The 20,233-nt window shown below is 40.8% G+C and overlaps 1 protein-coding gene across 1 annotated transcript; it reads right to left on the reverse strand.

Moving 5' to 3' along the window:
• Window positions 1–1,602: 1,602 nt before the first annotated feature.
• On the reverse strand, window positions 1,603–20,220 carry Glod4 (glyoxalase domain containing 4). Its single transcript, XM_090350488.1, has 9 exons — window positions 20,094–20,220; window positions 17,286–17,335; window positions 15,918–16,038; window positions 14,392–14,536; window positions 9,200–9,336; window positions 6,917–7,003; window positions 6,565–6,678; window positions 6,388–6,474; window positions 1,603–1,760 (listed from the first exon to the last, which is right to left on the reverse strand). The coding sequence occupies exons 1-9, from the start codon at window positions 20,181–20,183 to the stop codon at window positions 1,695–1,697; spliced, it is 897 nt and encodes a 298-aa protein (XP_090206614.1). The 5' UTR covers window positions 20,184–20,220; the 3' UTR covers window positions 1,603–1,694.
• Between the last annotated feature and the right edge of the window lie 13 nt (window positions 20,221–20,233).

Below are 20,233 nucleotides of genomic sequence, written 5' to 3' on the forward strand. Positions count from 1 at the left end.
TTTTTTTTCTCCCTGTAAAGGTAAGACTGTGCCTATAAGAAGGTAAACTGAAACTCACCCAGAAATTCCATTCCTTACTCTGCCATTCAAGGAGAACAGAAGTTATGATTCATCAGAACATTTAATAGTATAATTCTGAAACTGATATCCTGTAAGTCAATCTTTTCCCATTTTCTCAGTTTGTTCTCTAAAATTTGAATTCGGCCCCTCTATTTTCGTCAGTTGTGGGGCTGGAACTCAGGCCTAGATGCTGTCCCTAAGCTCCCTTGCTCAAGGCTAGTGATTTACCTCTTTGGGTCACAGTGTCACTTCCAGTTTTTGAGGTGGTTAATTGGAGGTAAGAGTCTCAAAAAGATTTCTTTGCCCAGACTGGCTTTGAACTACCATCTTCAGATCTCAGCCTCCTGAGCCACCTATAATCCTGTGACCAGCTGGCCACTCTTTAAATAATGAGACAGCTTGATTTCAAATAGCATACAGTAAACAAAAAAGGGGGAGGTCTCAGGAGGCTGAGACCTGAGGACTGAGGTTAGAAGCCAGCCTGAGCAGACAATGTGACACTGTTATCACCAATTAATCAGTAAAATCCAGAACAGGAGGTATGGATTCAAATAGTAGAGCGCTAGCAATAAGCAAAAAAGCTGATCATAAGTACAAGGCCCTGAGTTCAATTTCTAGTACCTGTAAACAACACACAAAATTAGTAATATGCATGATATAATAGTTTCCAGTGATAAGAAAAAACTTTTTGTTTAGACTCAAACAGAAAACATATAGGTTTATTTCTTCCCCAGGCTGAAGAAGTCATTTAATCATTTGATCCATTTGAAAAGTATCTAACAACATATTCCTTTTTGCAAGGATTTAAAAAAATTTATATAATTATCACAGAAGCAGGCATTTTTTTTCTGGCTACTCAGAATATGAAAAGCAAGTTAAGATAGGATGGAGGTATCCAGGGAATAAAATTTCTTATAAAAAAATAATAATGAGCTGGGCGCTTTGGCTCACGCCTATAATCCTAGCTATTTAGTTGGGTGAGATCTGAGGATCATGGTTCAAAGCCAGCCTGGGCATGGAACTTCATGAGACTCTCATCTCCAATTAACCCCAAAACCAGAAGTAGCACTATGGCTCAAAGTAGTAGAGCACTAGCTTTGAGCCTAAGACCTCAGGAACCTACAACTGACAAAAAAAAAAAAAAAATCAAGCCTAATATTGAGATCACTCCATAGACTAAGGCAGGAGGCTCTCTAGTTCAAAACCATTCAGGAATACTTATTGTAAGATATTAGAACAACATATTATCAAGTGCTGAGAACATGACCATTATAAGCAATAGATCTGAATTTATTTGAACAATTGCTGTGATAAGATCTAAATGATTCACAGCTCATTAAAATTTCCCCATACCCAACCAAGGTTAATATCCCTTAGAACTATCCCAATTCTGGACAAATCTAATACAGTTACATACAGAGATGTGCCAAACAGAAACTGCAGCTTACAATAAAAATTCTTCTTTACCTAGAATGATGATAATCCAATTTAATTTCTAAAACATACCAGATTTTTCAAAGGTTGCTTACACAGGACACAGCAGAGTTGTAAGAGCATTTATTGCAAATGGGCACACTGGCTCTCACCGATGCAGAACAAGAATCATTAATGCTTGCTCCACATGAGGTCTTCCATTAACCTGAAGCTTTTGGTTGCTTTCTGGTAGCAAACCACTCATCACTTTTATCTGCTGCCATGGCCTGTACAAACACAAATGGGATATGCAGTTTCAGATCTGAGGAACAAAGGACACAATCTATAACACACTTCACTGGCCACAGTGAAACAAATTCACACCATGTAGTTCAGTGCACCTGTTCAACATGACAGGAGATGCTATGAACACGGAATCATTGCTTGGTGATCCTCTACATGCACAGAAAAGAGACTACAAGTGTGCAGTTGGGAAATGTGGGTGGTTACTTCTAGGAAAGCAGGAATTGTGTATGTCAGGCCATGGGTCTCTGGTAGAACAAGAATCATTGTGTGTGTGTGTGTGTGTGTGTGTGTGTGTGTGTGTGTGTGTGTGTGTCCTGGATCTTGAACTTAGAACTTAGCTGCTGTCCTTGAGCTTTTTTGCTCAAGGCTAGTGCTCTACCATTTGAGATACAGCTCCACTTCTGACTTTTTGTGGTCAACAAGAGATAAGAGTCTCACAGATTTCCCTTCCTGGGCTGGTTTTGAACTGCAATCCTCAGATCTCAGCCTCCTGAGTAGCTAGGATTATAGGTATGAGCCACAGCATGTAACAACTAAGAAAATCTTAAAAAAAATGCACAGCAAGTGTCACCCTTAGTTCCCTGTACTCTTAGGGAACATGCTCAAACACTCCCTAGAGGATACATAAATACTATCTGTAATTTAATGCTTTTTCATCCTTTTTTGTGGGGCTGAGATGGAAATAAGGGCTTGCTAGGCCAAAATGTGCCACTGAGCTACCCTAAACCCCTGCTTTTGTCCTACTAAGTACTTATCATATGCATCAGCCAGGCTAGCACAGATTCCTTTTACGCCATCAGAGTTTCACGGATAGGTTTGTTCTTATCTTTGACACGAGCAATATCATTGTGTGGCAATTTAAAATTTCTTTACTAAGTCAAGAACTCTCACCCTGTAACCCAGTAGAAGCACTACACAGCTTCTCTTTAGCATATTCAAACTTTCATGTTTGGGGACTATTAAGTAGAATAAGGGTTACTTGACTTCAAGCACGGACATACTGGGAGAGTTAAATCTATTAAGATGCCATAAACTGACTAACTGGGGAAGAGGAGCATAGAGCATGGATACCTTGGACAAAAAAAAAATGACTCATGTCCCAGGTGGGGCAGAGGAGGACAGCAAGAGATGTCATCATGCTGCTCAGAACAGAACTTAGGATGCACATAAATAATTTATTTCCAGAATTTCAATTTCAGTGTCTTGGGATGGGGTTGATTGCAGGTTAACTGAACCATAGAAAGAGAAATTGCAGTTAGGGACTACGACCGTGTAATTACTTTGGACAGCTGTTTGGCACATTCACACAGAGTGAAAGCAATTCAAATGGGTATTTACCCAAGAGGCACGAAACATGAACTACAAGAAGATTTAGAATGGATAAAAAAATCTGGAAACCAAATGGTCACCATCATAAAAAACACATTTTTTATTCAATAAAAGGGAGTAACACTCAGCAAGAAAAAAATACAATCTATACTATTACATGGGGGATCCTCAAAAATGTTTTGTTCAGAGAAACAAGCCAAGCACAAAAGAATACTTGCTAAATGAGACCATTTGTATGAAGTCCAAAAACAAAATTGATTTATGGTGCCAGAAATCAGAACAGCAGCTGCCTCTGGGAGAAGATATCAGAAAGACTTAAGGAGGGACTTCTAACACTACAGGAGAGGCACTTGAGGGAGAGCAGGCTTGCCAGTGGCATGAAAGTGGGAAGGGAAAAGTCAAGCAAATTTGCCAACTGAGAAGTTCTTGAGTCTACTTTCCCTTGAAGGGAAAGGGCCCAATTTTCTATGCTTCCTGCATTAAATCACATTAATTGAGCCTCTGTTGTTATGTTGACAATTTTCCAGGCTTTTTAAGCTACACAATTCCATCAAGTAGATATTCTTATTTTCTCACATTATCAGATACATTCTTTAGACAAAACTTCAGAGGCTGTGTGCTGGTAACTCATGCCTGAGATCCTAGCTACTCAGGAGGCTGAGATCTGAGGATCATGTTCAAAGCCAGAAGGGGCAGTAAAGGACTCTTAGGTTAATCACCAGAAAAATAGAAGTGGTGCTGTGGTTCAAAGTAGAGTGCTGCCGTTGAGTGAAAAAGCTCAGGGACAGAACCCAGGCCCTGAGTTCAAGCTCTAGGACCTACAAAAAAATTGTTTTCCCCAGAGACTTGTAATAAATTGCTTAAGGTCAGTTACATAGGCATTAAATGATAGGACTGGGATAGAACGATTCAATAAAGTCTTTAGAGCAAGTGACATACAGTGGCTCATGCCTTAATCCAAGCTTCTTAAGAGGATGAGGCAGGACTGCTTGAGCCCCAGGAGATCAAAGCCAGCCTAAGAAACATGAGACCCTGAGTTTAAATCAAGGAAAGAGGGGAAAAGAAAAAAGGGAGGGAGGAGGGAGTAGAGGAATGGCTCAAGTGCTATCTGCCTTGCAAGCATGAATTCAAATTCCAGAACTGCAAAGAAAAAAAAAGAATACAAAGAAAAATGTATTCAAGAAATGTCTATTTCATACCAAGTATATGCTAGAAGCTGGGATACAATAAGAAACTGCTTTGAAAACCTTTGAAAAATCATATGGTAAGACTAGAAGTTACAATAATGCAAGCACTTAATGAGAAAATTCTAAATGGGCGATGAGAAGTAGATACTGTAGACAATGTTTATTATTTATTTATTTTGATTCTAGAGATTGAGCCCAAGGTTCACACTTGCTAGGCAGATAATCTGTAGGCAAACTTTTTATTATTATTATTTTTGTTGGTCATGGAGTTTAAACTGAGGTTATGGGTACTATTCCTAAGTTCTTTTGCTCAAGGCCAGCACTCTACCACTTTGAGCCACAGGGCCACTTCCAGTTTTCTGGTGGTTAAATGAAGATGAGTCTCATATACTTTCCTACCTGGACTGACATCCAATTGCGATCTTCAGATCATAGCCTCCTGAATAGCTAGGATTACAGGTGTGAGCCATGGGCACTCAGACTGGTAGACAAACTTTTTCTTTTTTTTTTTTTTCCAGTCTTGGGCTTGAACTCAGGACCTGGGCATTGTCCTTGGGCTTCTTTTGCTCAATGTGGAGCACTCTACCACTTGAGCTATAGTGCCACTTCTGGCTTTTTTGTTTATGTGTTACTGAGGAACCAAATTCAGTGTTTCATGCATGCTAGGCAAGCCACTAAGCATATATTATTCATGCCCACATTTTCTTAAAAGGTGAAGAACATTTCCAGCAGGGATAACAACACTTCAATCATCCACATCAGTTACAATCAGTTACAGATTAAAAAATGAAAGCATAGAGTACATACTAATGGAAGTTTTGTGTAGACAAACTTTTAAGGTGGAAAATTAAAGAACTCTGGGGACTGAGTGCTGGCAGCTCATCCGAGCAACTCAGGAGGCTGAGATCTGAGGATAAAGATTTGAAACCAACTTGGGCAGGAAAGCCAGTGAGACCCTTTATCTCTAATTAACCACCCCAAAACAGGAAATGTAGCTGTGGCTCTAGTGGTAGAGCACTAGCCTTGAGCGGAAAAGCTAAGGCAGAGTGCCTAGGCCCTACTACATTCCAAGCCCAGTACTGGTAGGTAGGAAAGGAGAGAGAGGGGGGTGGGGAGGGGGAGAAGGAGGGAGGAAGAAGGAAGGAAGGGAAGAAGGAAGGAAGGATGGGAGAGAGAGAGGGAGGAAGGAAGGATGGGAGGAAGGAAGGAAAGAAGGAAGGAAGGAAAGAAGCAAGGAAGGAAAGAAGCAAGGGATCTGGTGGTAAATGCCTATAATGCAGACATTTGGGAAACTTGAGGCAAAATAATCACAAATTCAAGGCCAGCCAGTATTACATAGTGAGTGTCAGGCTACTCTAGACTACATATTGAGACCCTGTATTAAAAACAAAGCCAGGGACCAGTGGCTCACATCTATAATCTATAATCTTAGCTACTCAGGAGGCTGAGATTTGAGGATTGTTGTTCAAAGCCAGCCTAGGCAGGAAATTCTGTGAGATGCTTTTCTCCAATAAACTACTCAAGTGGTAGAGTGCAAGCCTTAAACAAAAGAAGCTCAGGGACTAGTGTCTAGGCCCAGAATGCAAGCCCCAGGACTGGCCAAAACAAAAGCAAAACAAAAACCCCACGAGAGAACAGAAAAAAACAAAACAACCGTTAGGAAACCTAGAGAAATGATACAGAATTAATAAAAGATTTTTAAAAACTGAAAGTTATTGGAGCTTGTTTTTGTGCCAGTGGGAACAATTCACTTGGGAGGAAGAGGCTGATGCTGTCAAGTGGGGAAAAGATGACTAAGGATAAGACACCAAGAGGTCTGGGATCCAGGGATCTCATTCACTAAGCAGAATAATGGTGTCCACAGCGGCAGGGATTATGAAGGCAGCCCAAAGCCTGGAGAAGGAGCAGATCTGGATCCTCACAGGATCACAGAGATGGCAATGAACATATCAGTCGGATCACAAAGTTACAGTACGAAGGCTTGTGGTTCTGATAGTGAGAACCTAGACACTGGAGCTCTGGCCCCTGATCAAACACATCCATGCCACCCCCATTGGGCCAATAATGACAGAAATGTACAAGTGAGACTCACATCATCCAGTAATTTGTTTCCTTCTGGATCCATCTTAGAAAGTTCTCGAAAAGCTTCATCACCAACAAAGCAGATTTCATGACCATCCTTTATCAGTAAAGAGAAAAGTAATTTGGCAAAAAAACATCTCTGAAAAAAAGCCCTGAACAGCCTGTCCCCTTGTTAAGTGATACTCACAGGGTCAGCCAGAATGACCACGTGTACCGTTGCCTTGCCTGGTGTGTCCAGACTCACTAGGGGAGTTAGGATCTTTTGCTTCTCCCTTTTCATCAAGTCCTCCAAGTCTGGCAGCTTGAGGAAAGCAAGAGGCAAGGTGAGCAAGGGCCATGGATGAGGTTTATGGGATGGTCCTCATTTCTGGTCAGAAAGAACCAAGATGCCTCTTATTTGATTTCTATGATCTCAATATTCTTAAAACCTAATACTAACGGCACAATCAGAATGGACCTAGGAAAGAAGGGCAAGTTTCTCACCTGGGCTGAGCTAACAAAGTGGCAGAGCCTTCACAGAGGACAGGTTAACACATTACCTCTTTCTGGGGACAAGAAAAGGCAATTCTTCCAAAGGCTGCTGCGTGATCCACTGCTCCCTTGATGCCCTGAAGCTCCAGCTTACACTGAAAAGAAATAAGAACATGTGTTTGAGCTTCCAGACAAGTAGTTTATGCATACAGTAAAATTAAAAAAAAAAAAACAATTACAAGGCTATGTGCTCAGCACTTGGGAAGCCAAGGCAAGAGGATAGCATGTTTTCGCCCAACTTGAGACATGTAGTGAGTGTGTGTCTCAAAAAAAAAAAAAAAAAAAAACCAAACCAAAATTGGTGAATATAATGTAACCCTTCTATTAATTACAATAAAAAATATATGGAGAAAAAACAAACAAACAAAAATATCAAAACCTCTCAAAGGCTGGTGTTAATGGCTCATGCCTGTAATCATAGCTACTCAGGAGGATGAGATTTGAGGATCATGGTTCAAACAAAGTCAATCCATCTGGGCAGAAAAGTCCATCAGACTCTTATTTCCAATTAACCACCTAAAAGCCAGAAGTGGGGCTGTGGCTCAAGTGGTAGTGCATTATTAGCCCTGAGCAGAAAAAACGCAGGGACAGCACCCAGGTCCTGAGTTCAGACCCCAGGAGGAGCATAAAACCAAAACCAAACCCCAAAAAAACCCTCAAACCAGGGGCTACCAGCTTATGCCTATAACTTAAGCTACTCAGGAGCTGAGATCTGAGAATGGAATTCAAACCCAGGCCAAGCAAAAATTGTCCAAGAGCCTCTATCGTCAATTAACCTGGGGGAGGAGGGGAGGGAAGGAGGGGAGGGGGAAAACTGATTGGAAGCGTAGCTCAAATAGTACAGAACCACTGACAGTGAAAAAACTCAGAATGTAGGGCTCCGAGTTCAAACTCCATAACTAGCACACAAACAAACAAAAAAAATCTCACAATACTAAAGCCAGGCGCCAATGGCTCATACCTGTAATACTAGCTATTCAGGAGGCCAAGATCTAAAGATCAGTTTGAAGTGAGCCCAGGCAGGAAAAGTCCATGAGACTCTTATCTGCAATCAACCACCAGAAAATTAGAAGAGGCACTATGGCTCAAAGTGGTAGCTCACTAACCTTGAATGAAAAAGCTCAGGGATAGCACCCAGGCCCTGAGTTCAAGCCCCACGAGTGACAAAAAAAAAAATTAAAAATCAATGCTAAAGGAATATAGCAAAAAGTAAGTCTCTCTCCTCCTTTTATCACAGAGACAACCATTATTTTCTATGCATCTTGCTAGAATAGTGCATGCATTTCTTCTACATAAATTCAAATGTCTGCATCATTTACACATAATTTCATTCCCATTCTTCTTTTCTTAATGGTACCACACAAGTAAAGACTTGCCTCAGTCTTGTTTTTTTTTTTTTTTTTTTTTTTTTTTTGCCAGTCCTGGGCTTGAGCTCAGGGCCTGAGCACTGTTCTTGGACTTTCTCAAGGCTAGAGCTCTGCCACTTGAGCCTCAGCACCATTTCCAGCTTTTTCTATGTATGTAGTACCGAGGAATTGAACCTGGGTCTTCATGCATGCTAGGCAAGCACTCTACCACTAGGCCAAACTCCTGGCCCCCTGCCTCAGTCTTTTTGATAGCTGTATAGTAATCCATCCTGTGAGTGAATAAAAAACAGAAACATTCCTCTAATCTAGAAATAGAGGTTTTTATCTTTTGCTATTGTAATCAATAAACAATTAACTTATATAGTGGTAAAATGATACTTAAGCTACTATCAAAATGAAATTAAGTATATACTAATGCATAAATATGATGAGTATAATCCACAAAATGGCAAAGAATGGAATTTCTGGAAAAAGTGCAAGGACTAATTCAGGCTTAAATGCAAGTTACTAAAGTATGTATGGAAAAAGATCATGTATAAATCTTATATCTCTGCTGACCAAGCAATTCTAGTTTCTCAGGTTTTATGCTTGCTAGGCCCATGTGCTCTACCATTTACCCTCCTTACCCTGCCCCTTCCCTTTCTTTCCCACCCCTCCCTTGCAGTGCTGAGGATTAAGGTCCTCAAGCTTATTAGCATTTAGCCAGACCCTAGCCCTTTCCCCTTCTAAAAGACTGAATCTCCATGTAGAGGCAAAGGTTGTTTCTAAGTGGTAAGGTTATTACAATTTTTACTTTCTTCTTTCTTGTTTATCTGAATAAATACTGAATCACTGTAAGCAAGTTTTGGGAACAACTTTCATGTTAATGTTATCTACAAGCTAAATTGAAAATAAAAGATGTCATCTTTTTTCAAGATCACTCACCTGATTATCAGCATAGCCCAGCAAAGCCCTTTGCTTCTCCTCATCTTGTTCATAAATTTTCATTCCCAGTAAATTAGACCAGTAGTTCAAGGACTTCTGAAAGTCAGACACTGCTAGAGTTACTTTTAATACTGGATCTATAGAATAATAATAAAAAAGGCAGAAATTTGTTAGTTCAGTGGAACAGATTTCAAAAAGGCCAAAATAGTTTCAATTATCTTAATTATCTTAATTTTATAGGGCTAGGATGTAATCTGGAGCTGGATTGTATGCCCAAAATGCATAATGTAGGTTTGATTTCCAGAATACATTCAACGGGTACAGGTGGCTCAGGAAATCTAGCTACTCAGGAGCCTGACATCTGAGGATCACAGTTCAAAGCTAGCATTGTCTGCCAAGTCCATAAGACTTGGATCTCTATTACCAAAATGCTAGAAGTGGAGCACTCGTTTTGAGCATAAAAGCTCAGGGACATTGCTCAGGTCCTGAGTTCAAGCTCTAGGACCAGCACAAAAATAAGACAAAAACAGCCAAGGGCTGGTGTATCATGCCTATAATCTTAGTTACTCAGGAGGCTGAGATCTGAGAATCACAGTTCAAAGCTAGATAATACAGAAAAGCCTGTTAGCCTTGGGCAAAAGAGCTCAGGGACAGCACCCAGGCCCTGATTTTAAGCCCCATGACAGGTAAAAATAAAAACAAAAATAAATAGAAAACAATTCATTCAATAATGGCAGTAAGAAAATCACTTGGTGAAAAAAAAAGGTATATGTGTAAATTAAATAGAAAAATGTATTCTTCATGGGTCAAATGATTCAATTTTAAAATGAAATGAGGGAAATACGAAATACAGGTGATCAAGTGATGAATTATACAAGTTTATGTTGAAGGAATTTTTTCTTTTTGGTGGTAGTACTAGGCTTGAACTTAGAGCTAGGCACTTGTCCATGAGCTCTTTTTGCTCAAAGCTAGTACTCTACCACTAGAACCATACTTTCACTTCTGGCGTTTTGGGGATTAATTGTAGTTAAGTCTCAAAAACTTCCTTGTCTGGATTTGACTTCAAACCATGATACTCAGATCTCAGCCTCTTGAGTAGCCAGGATTACAGGGGTAAGCCACTGGCCTTTGGTGGAGTTGTCTTTAAATTTGACTTCAAAGATTTGAAAACCATGAAGAACAAAATTGTGTTGGCTTAATTACACAAAATGGAAAACTCATGAATAGGAAAAGAACAGAAAAGAATTACATGGGGACTAGAAGTTTAGCCTAGTGGTAGAGTGCTTGCCTACTATGCATGAAGACCTGGGTTTGATTCCTCAGTACCACATACATAGAAAAAGCTGAAAATGGTGCTGTGACTCAAGTGGTAGAACACTAGCCTTGAGAAAACCCAAGAATTTTGCTCAGGCCCCAAGTTCAAGTCCCAGGACTGGCAAAAAAAAAAAAAAGAGAGTGTAAAAGAAAATTACATGTAGTTCAATGTAGAGCACTTGCCTACCATGTGCAGGCCTTGGGTTTCATTTCCAGCACTGCAAAAATAATAAATAAATAAAATTGCAATGAAAATGAAGGATTAAATAACAAAGTAAGAGAAACGTTTTATAATTTTATATTTTATATATATGTATATATACACACACACGTTGTTAGTAGAATGTATCAGAAGCTTTAAAAATGTACAATGTTGAACTAGCAAGTCCATTTTCAGCAATTCAAAAATTAAATGTAAATGTGTGGAGGGCTTTCAGCAGGAAGACATTCCTACAGTGTTGACTAGAACAATGAAACACTAGGAACAACATAAACATCCAACAATACAGAATTGTTTAATTTTCTACAGCAATGGGATTCCTGCTATGGCTTACAGAAAGAGATAGATCATTATTTTAATAAAAGATTAGAAAGATACACTCTGAAATGTTCACAGTAGTAATTTCTGAGCATGTGGGTACTATTTTCTTTTCATGAGTGCGCAAGAAAAAAAATATTTTTTGCAAAAAGAGAAAAAAATGTTACATTCTAACACTTAGCACTAGTACTGGGATGGAGTTCAATCATAAGCATGCTTGGCATGCTTGAGGCCAAGGGCTCAATATCTAGCTGAAAAAAAAAAAATCCTCAGAAAATAGAATACCTGACCAGGTACAGTGGTTCAAGCTTGTAATTCTAGTCACTTGGGAGGTGAAGAAAGAAAGAAAAAAAGGAAGGCAGGCTAGGAGTTTAGTCTAGTGGTTGAGTGCTTGCCTAGCATACATGAAGACCCGGGTTCGATTCCTCCATACCACATACATAGAAAAAAGCCAGAAATGCTGTTGTGGCTCAAGTGATAGAGCTCTAGCCTTGAGAAAGCCCAAGGACAGTGCTCAGGCCCTGGACTGGCAAGAAAGAAAGAAAGAAAGAAAGAAAGAAAGAAAGAAAGAAAGAAAGAAAGAAAGAAAGAAAGATCTCTGTGAGTTTCTGCCTAAACCAATAACTGGGCACAATGGCATGGGGAACTATAAATAGAGGACTATAGTCCAGGATGAAAATGGGAAAATGAGACTCTCTCCAAAAATAACCAGTGTAAAAAGTGCTGGAGGTGTGGCTCAAGTGATAAAGGGCCTGCTTATTAGCAAGTACAAAGTCCTGAGTTCAAACTCTAGTTCAACAAATAAGTAAATAAATAAAATTAGGAGGAGGAAGCATGGATTTTGCATACCACCCCAGCCCCTGGGGAATGTCTGATGTTTCTAGCTTACAGAAGAAGATTTTCAAGCTTATGACCTAACATTAGAGAAAACATGTCATATTGTAAAGTGAGCATATTGTAAAGAAGGGCAATGACATATGGAGACCACAGTGCTCTCTGTCTCTTCCTGTACAACCAATTTCCGTTTTGTCCACTGATTTCAAGATCAATAAGTTATAGTTGATATAGAGCCTTCAAAGATGCAGGGATGCAAATAAAACAAACAGGCCACAGCAACCAGAAGTGAGTGATGAACAAATGCCAGAGACCACAGAACTTGTTGTGTTAGAAAGAGGAACTTAGTCTTCCAGAGTGCTACCATTCCAGGGGACAAAAATATTTTAGGATTTTGAAGCTATATATTAGTTAAGTTCAAACTGAGAATCCTTTATCTGAAATTCAGGGGAACAAAGATGTTTCGGACATTGGAAAATCTATACAGAACTCTCCATTGGCCATCCCTAATCCAAAAATCAAATCTGAAACTTTTTGGCTAGGAACATGGTACTCTAAGCATAGTATTTTAGATTTTGGAACATCTAAAATTTTTGGAATAGAGATATGTGCTCTGTACTATAGACCTGATTAAATCAGGTAAGGTTTACAGTCAGTATACAAAACAATTGTTTACCAACAAAAATAACTAAAACTTCCTAAAGTCACTAGTGAAGTACAGAAACAACCTCTCTCAATAAGCCCCACGCAGCAAGTCTAACCTCCCACATTAGAATGGATTGTTTTTTGTTTTGGGGTGTTTTGTTTTGTTTTTGCTGATTACCAGAAGAAAATCAAGTAGCGTTGAACACTGTAAGCAGACTCAGTAGAGTCGTGGAGTGAAGAATTTGATTTGACTGGCTCTCATCTCAGGTCTTACAAGGAAGCACTCATTGCGTGAACTAGTAGTCAAAGTTGCCCTTCCTCTTCACCAGCATTTCTGTCTTTAGTCATTCATTCATTCATTATTTTACTACAGAGGCTGCTGAAATAACAGGAATTAAATAACCATGATAAAACCATCTCTAGGTTTCCCTCCTGCTCTGAGAAGCAGCCACTGTGGTACACTGATTTCACTTGCATCTGCCAATACTGAGGACCAGCAATGGAATTTAAGATATGGTTAGCTGGGTGGGGACAATCCTAGTTCTCTTGCCAATGATTGGTTTAAATCAGCTGGAAGAATTCATGAAAGTTTTTCCTCTGTTGGTTTTTTTTTTTTTTTTTTTTTTTTTGCCAGTCCTAGGGCTTGAACTCAGGGCCTGAGCCCTGTCCTTGGGCTTTCTCAAGGCTGGAGCTCTACCACTTGAGCTACTGAACTACTTCTGACTTTTTCTATGTATGTGGTACCGAGCAATCAAACCTGGTCTTCATGCATACTAAGCAAGCATTTTACCACTAGGCCAAACTCCTGGCTGCTTTTTTTTTTTTTGGGTGGGGGAGCACCAGTCTTGGGGTTTGAAATCAGGGCTCCTGGGACTCGAACTCAAGGCCTGTGCATTGTCATTGGACATTTTTGTTCAAGACTAATGCTCTGCCACTTGAGGCATAGCACCACTTCTGGCTTTTTCTATGTATGTGGTACCAAGGAATCAAACCCAGGTCTTCAGATATGCTAGGCAAGCACTCCACCCTAGGCTACGTTCCTGGCCCTTCTTGTTTTTTAAAAAAGGGCAATAACGGGCCGGGAGTTTGGCCTAGTGGTAGAGTGCTTGCCTAGCATGCATGAAGACCCAGGTTCTATTCCTCGGTACCCATACATACCAAAAAGCTGGAAGTGGTGCTGAGGCTCAAGTGGTAGCGCTCTAGCCTTGAGAAAAAAGCAATAACATCTGGTAGCTCCTATCTGTAATCCTAGCTAGTCAGGGAGCTGAGATCTGAGGATCACAGTTTGAAGCCAGCTCAGGCAGGAAAGTCTATGAGACTCTCATCTCCAAGTAAGCACCAGAAAGACTGGAAATAGCACAGTGGCTCAAGTGGTAGAGCACTAGCCATGAGCAAAAAAACTCAACTTTTACTGGCAGATATCCTACATTCATGATAGACCAGGTTTAACGAATATACCAAATACAGAGAAAATCAAGAAAGATTGGGTTCTTGATACCATGGCTGACCTGCTGAATCAATGGACCCTAAATCTTTCCTATCTGTAAATACCTGCTGGGCTAGCTAAAAATCTGGTTCTAGATTGAGTTAGGTTTTCTGTTGTTTGGAACTGAAAGAATCCTAAATAGATACATTATCTCTAGGGCACAACCAGTCTACATTCCCTGTAGTTACACATTAATATACTGACATGAAAGTCAAATTTCTCAGAGAAGGATAGCATCAGTTTGTGAAGGATATGCCCTGTTAACATAGAAAAGTCTATAAAACAAAACAAAACAAAAAAACCCCTCCAGCTCCTTCTCTCCCCTCCTCTCCAAGATGCCTTTATATAGATTTTTGCTAGGCCTGGGGAAATTACCTGACTGAGGGAGATTGCGATTCTGTAAATAGAACTTATATCCTCCTGGGGCCTTAGTTTCAAAAACTCCTTCTTCAACTTCATTGAGTGGCCACTGTAGCTTCCTGGCATTGCTGACAGCCTGGCTAGAAGCAATCGTGATTCCCTGTAATGGACAACAAAACACCCATATAATACCAAGAAATCTTTTACATAATAAGGAGTCAAAATCTCACTACTTTCAGGTCAAATCATCTAAGATTTAACTGACATTCAGAACCTCTTATCAAGTAATTTTTCAAGGGAGGTTTTGGAAGTTTTCTTCTTACACGATAAAGACCTTTTGAGATGATAGGACAGAAGTTCAAATGTCAGTGAAGTTCAATCAATTTGATGCAAGAATAATGTCTACAAATTTTCAAGATATAGCCAGAGAAGTTTTCATCTTACCTTGACCTGTCAGCTGCCTGCAACTACTGGAAATGATTTGTTTTTATTTTTGGGTGTGTGTGTGTGTGTGTGTGTGTGTGTGTGTGTGTGTGCGCGCGTGTGCGTGTGTGTGTGTGTGTGTGTCTGTGTGTTGCCAGGGATTAAACTTAGAGCCCATGTTTGCTATCTAAGTAAGATGTCATTGAGCTATATCCCCAGATGTTTATATTTTAAACAAAAAATTTTGTCAATATGAAGCACTAAATTCGATCAAAGTATCTAATAATGAATAATGAATAAGACAAACTTATTTCTAGCCTGAATTATTATAGTCCTCTCTATTCCAGTCCTGCTCATCTATAATCCACTGTGCAGCCAAAGTCAACATCAAACTACAACTCACAACCTGTTTTCAAGACTGTCACACTTTATTTAGCCTCTGTTCAAAAAACCCTTGATGGCTCTTCATTTTACGTGGATGGTTTATAATGGTCTAAAATACCCAGTATAATCTGACCCCATGCCATTTAAAACAAAACAAAACAAAACTAGTTCTAGGCAGACCAGCTTGACCTCAAACTCAAAATCTTCCAGCACTGGAATTATAGGCATGTATTAACATACTTTAGCTCCCTGACACTTCTCTTGGGACATTACTTTGTGCTCTCTATTCTAGCCACACAGACATTCCTGCAAGGTTCTGTTTGAGAGCCCTTGCACATTCTCTCTCTTCCAACACACACACATGACTTTCTTTTTGTGTGTGGGGGGGTCATGGGGCTTGACCTCTGGGCCTGGGCGCTGTCCCTGAGCTTTTCAGCTAGACTACCACCCTACCCCTGGAGATACAGCCCCACATCCATTTTCTAGTGATTAATTAGAGATAAGAGTCTCAAGGTCTTTTGTGCCCAGGCTAGCTTTGAACTTTGATCCTCAGATCACAGCCTTCTGAGTAGCTAGGCTTACAGGCATGAACCACTGCGCAGGCAAACTTCCTTTCTTACTTTGAGATTTTGCTCCAATGTTAGCTCCTTCACTGACACACACCATCAATATCCTACTTCAAATTACAAGAAGCCATCTGCCAATCAAAAATTTGCTGGGACAATGATATTTACCATGAAGTCATTGCCAAGCTTGTAGTCTCCAATGCCATAATTGTATGTTAGTTCTGCAACAAAATGATCATCCTCAGGCCCAAATCCCACCATCGTCTTACTCCATTTCCCATCATAAGGCCTAGACAAAGGAAAGTAAACGAATGCAATGACCACAGGCAAAATCTGCTCAGACTTCTCTCAAAGAACTACTGGGCAGAGAGGTGGGCAGTCCCTGCTGGTACAGAGATTCTCACAGGGTGAGATGACCTCAGATGCTGCACCCAGTAGTGTACATGGGCCCAGCTGGAAGCCTTACCTCATCTATTTGCATTTGTTTACCCGGGGGATAGATTTTTCCTTAAAGCAGGGAAAGGAATCCTAAAGGCAAATTTCCAATCTGACTTTATTTCTTGGTGTATCAATCAATAAGAACGAAAATCTCAACAGGCTTTGGAATTTTTCACTTGTTATGAATCCTAAGTTTTGCAAACTATTGTTTTATCCAGAGCATACATTTGTCTATGATATAAAAATGTATTTGTTCTTTGTTTTTTCTCTTCCCAGAGTCCTAAAACCCTTGGAATTTGCTGATAGGTTATCTCTTGTGGTTCATAATGATTCCTTCCCAAAGTTTATAAAGAACTGAGAGTGAGGCCCCTAGATAGCCTTAGGGTGGGGTGGTTGCCAGAAAGGCCTAGTGGTTACAGGATTAGAACTTCTAACCCCACTCACCTTTGGGAAAGGAAAATGCTGAAGATTAAACTCTAGTAATTTATGTAAAAGCTACTAAAAAAATGAAATCTAATGAACCTCTGTGCTGCCAAATACATGGAGATAATGACAAAGTGGCGTCCTCAGGAGTAGTATGACAGCTCTGTCTGAGGGTCTTCTCTCCCATACTTTGCTCCATGCAGCTCTTCTCTTTGGCTCTTCCTGACTTGTATCAGTCATAGTAAGCCAGGATGTATAAACAGTGTTGCCCTGAATTCTGTGAGCCGTTCTAGCAAATAAAACATGAGGAAGGAGTTGTAGGAATCCAAGAGTTATACCTGTCCAGTCAGAAGCACCTGAATTTATGATTGGCATCTGAAGTAGGGACAGTCTTATGGGACTAGGCCCCTAATTTGTGGTATCTGACAGTAACTCCAAGTAGATAAAGAAGTGAATAAAATCCATCACCTGGCTAGCATTCAAAGGTGAAAAATTGCTTAGTGTATCAAGGGTGACATGTGAAAGTTTAGAGAAGTATTTTCCAAATTCCGTCCATAATTTACTGTCTCCTTAATTTACCTCACTGCCTTATACTCACTCTGACAAACTACTTTCTTTTCTGGGGATAATTTTTTTCAGAGACTAAAGGAGATTTTAAGATACAAGGTCTCATACCCATTACAGGTAGCTTTGCAGCCTTCTTCAAATTCTTCATGCCGAAGAACCTGGTAAGGAAATAAAGAAATTGCAAAGTTTTACTGTATTGCAAATACCACACAACTAAAAGTTTTGGAAGTATTGATATTATATTGTATAACCTTTATTTAAAATAAACAAAAGTTGTATATAGAGATTCCCTTCTTGAATACTTGTTTGTTAAACACATCATTTGAAATATGATGTAAAAATCAATGTTAATAAATTCTTTTTTTATTATTTTTTTTAATTTTTTATTATTTTTTTATTGTAATTAGTAAAAGGGTTACATGATATTTGCCAGATAGAAGGTGCATTAATTCACATACATTGATACCCTTTCATGTTAATAAATTCTTTAAATAAAAAAAGTTGAATAAAGTTGTCATCTGAAAAATAAATACTCATGATTTAAGAAAATAAATAAATAAACAAAAGATGCCAGGCCTGGTGGCTCAATCCTGTAATCCTAGTTACTCAGGAGGCTGAGATCTGAGGATTGTGGTTCAAAGCCAGCCCAGGCTCTAAAGAACTGAGACTCTTATCTCCAATTAATTACTAGAAAATGGAAAGTGGTGCTGTGGCTCCAGGGGTTAGGGCAGGAGCCTTGAGCTGTAGAGCTCAGGAACAACACCAAGCCCAAAGCTCTAGTCCCACCACCCAGCAAAAAAAAAAAAAAGGGGGGCGGTGGGAGTTTGGCCTAGTGGTAGAGTGCTTGGCTAGCATGCATGAAGACACGGGTTTGATTCCTTGGTATCATATACATAGAAAAAAGCTGAAAGTGGTGCTGTGGCTCAAGTGGTAGAACTCTAACCTTGAGAAAGCCCAAGAACAGTGCTCAGGCCCTGAGGACTGGCAAAAAAAAAAAAAAAAAAAGAGCCAGGCGCCAGTGGCTCATGCCTGTAATCCTAGGTACTCAGGAGTCTGAGCTCTGAGGATCACAGTTCAAAGCCAGTTGGGGTAGGAAAGTCCAAGAGATTCTTTTTTTTTTTTTTTTGCCCCCTTCTCTCTCTCTTTCTGGCCCCGCTCGCTCCGGCCCCGCTCGCACCGGCCACCACTCGGTTGGGCTCCGCTTGCTTGCTTTCGCTCTCTGTCGCTTGTTGCAGTCTCGTCTCTGCCACTTCCGGCTTGGTTGTGTCTCGTCTCTGCCACTTCCGGCTTGGTTGTGCATGTGGGATACCGAGGAATCGAACCCGGGTTCTTGTGCATGCTAGGCAAGCACTTTAACCGCTAGGCCAAACTCCCGGGCCCTCCAAGAGATTCTTATCTCCAGTTAACTACCAGAAAACCGGAAGTGGTGCTGTGGCTCAAGTGGTAAAGCACTAGCTCTAGCCCCTGAGTACAAGACTGTGTACCAGCATCATACATTCATACATACATATATACATACATACAGAACAGGTTGACACTAAAAGTCAGGCTATCAAACAAGCTGTGATATCTCTTTAGGTTAGGTTAGGAAGCAGTGCAGTATAGATTTTAAAAAAGTGTCAGACTCAGCACTAGAGAAGTGTGATTTGCAACTCTGGCTGACATGTAGTAGTGTATATCCCTGAATAATCTCTGAATCTTGTTTCCTAATATCACTGTGAAAATAAATAACCTGCTCCCCATTTAAATTCTTGTATGATCCCAGCCCATAAGCTTTTAGGACAAGTAACAAGGAAATTTGCATCTTTGTGGCCATCACCCAAAATAGGAATCTCAAACATAGATATTTATTTACAATCACTGTTGAGTCCATGTAACTCCCTTTAAACTCCCCATCTCCTGCACTGTCTCTATAATATACCATCCCTAATAAATGGAATTCCTCCTGGAAGGGCCTTCCTCATTGATGTAGAGTTCCCCAATAACTTCCATCTAAATGACATCTGCAGCACCACGGGCTTGGAAGCAGGCCCAAGAGTACTAGGGAGAATGGATTTTGACCTTTTACTTAGATATGAATTACAGGAAGTAAAGTATGAGAGTTTGTACACACTTCTTGATAAATGTACTTCCTCTCTTTCTCTTGTGGTTTTGTTTTGGGGGTTTCTGTTTGTTTTTTGTTCTAGTACTCAGGTTTGAACGCAGGGTGGAAAGCTCAAACTCTTGCTTAGACGTTTCCACTCAAAGCTGGTACTCAACCACTGGAGCCAAACCTCCACTTCTGGCTTTTTGCTTTTTGTTAGTTGGGAGTAAATCTTTTGGATTTCCCTGAGCTGGATTTGAACCTCAGTTCCCAAGATCTCAGCCCCCTGATTGACAGGCGTGAGCCAACAGTTCCCAGCAACAGATGCACCTCAAAAATGCTGATTATCTTAACGGAAAGGCTCCAAACCTTGAAGAGGCTGCGTTATTCAGCAGTGAGTCTTATGTAACTTTTTTACATGTCCTTCCCCACCGACTGTAAGCTCCCCACGGGCAGAAGCAGAACAAACGTTTGTAAAAGGATCCGGGAGCGGTGGCTCAGGCCTGTAATCCTGAGGATCGAGGTTCAAAGCCAGCCCGGGCACTCAAGTCTGTGAGCCGCTTCTCTCCAATTAACCACCAGAAAACCGGGAGTGAGGCTGTGGTCCAGGGGTAGGGCGGCAGGCTTGAGCGGAAGAGCGCAGAGTGACAGGCACGCGTGCACGTCGCTGGCACGCAGGTCCTCGCTCAGAGGCCTCTGAATCCGTAACCACAACGTCCCTTCAAGCTGGGAGCACCTCAGCGCCATCGCAGAGTGCTCAGCCTGCATCCGACACCCTCCATCTGTGCCCTTCCCGGCCTCCCGCGCCAGCCCCTGCCGGCCCAGATCTGCACCTTCATCCCCAGGACATCCCGAAAGAAACGTGCCGTCTGGGAACGATTCCCCACTTTGAATACGAAGTGCAGAGCTCGGCGAGCAGCCATGACTGCCACCGCCAAAGCGACGTCACGCGCGCGGCGCAGCCCCGCCCACG

The sequence above is a fragment of the Megascapheus bottae genome, chromosome 17 (genome assembly GCF_031878675.1).
Source record: "Megascapheus bottae isolate mThoBot1 chromosome 17, mThoBot2.hap1, whole genome shotgun sequence".
NCBI lineage: Eukaryota > Metazoa > Chordata > Mammalia > Rodentia > Geomyidae > Megascapheus > Megascapheus bottae.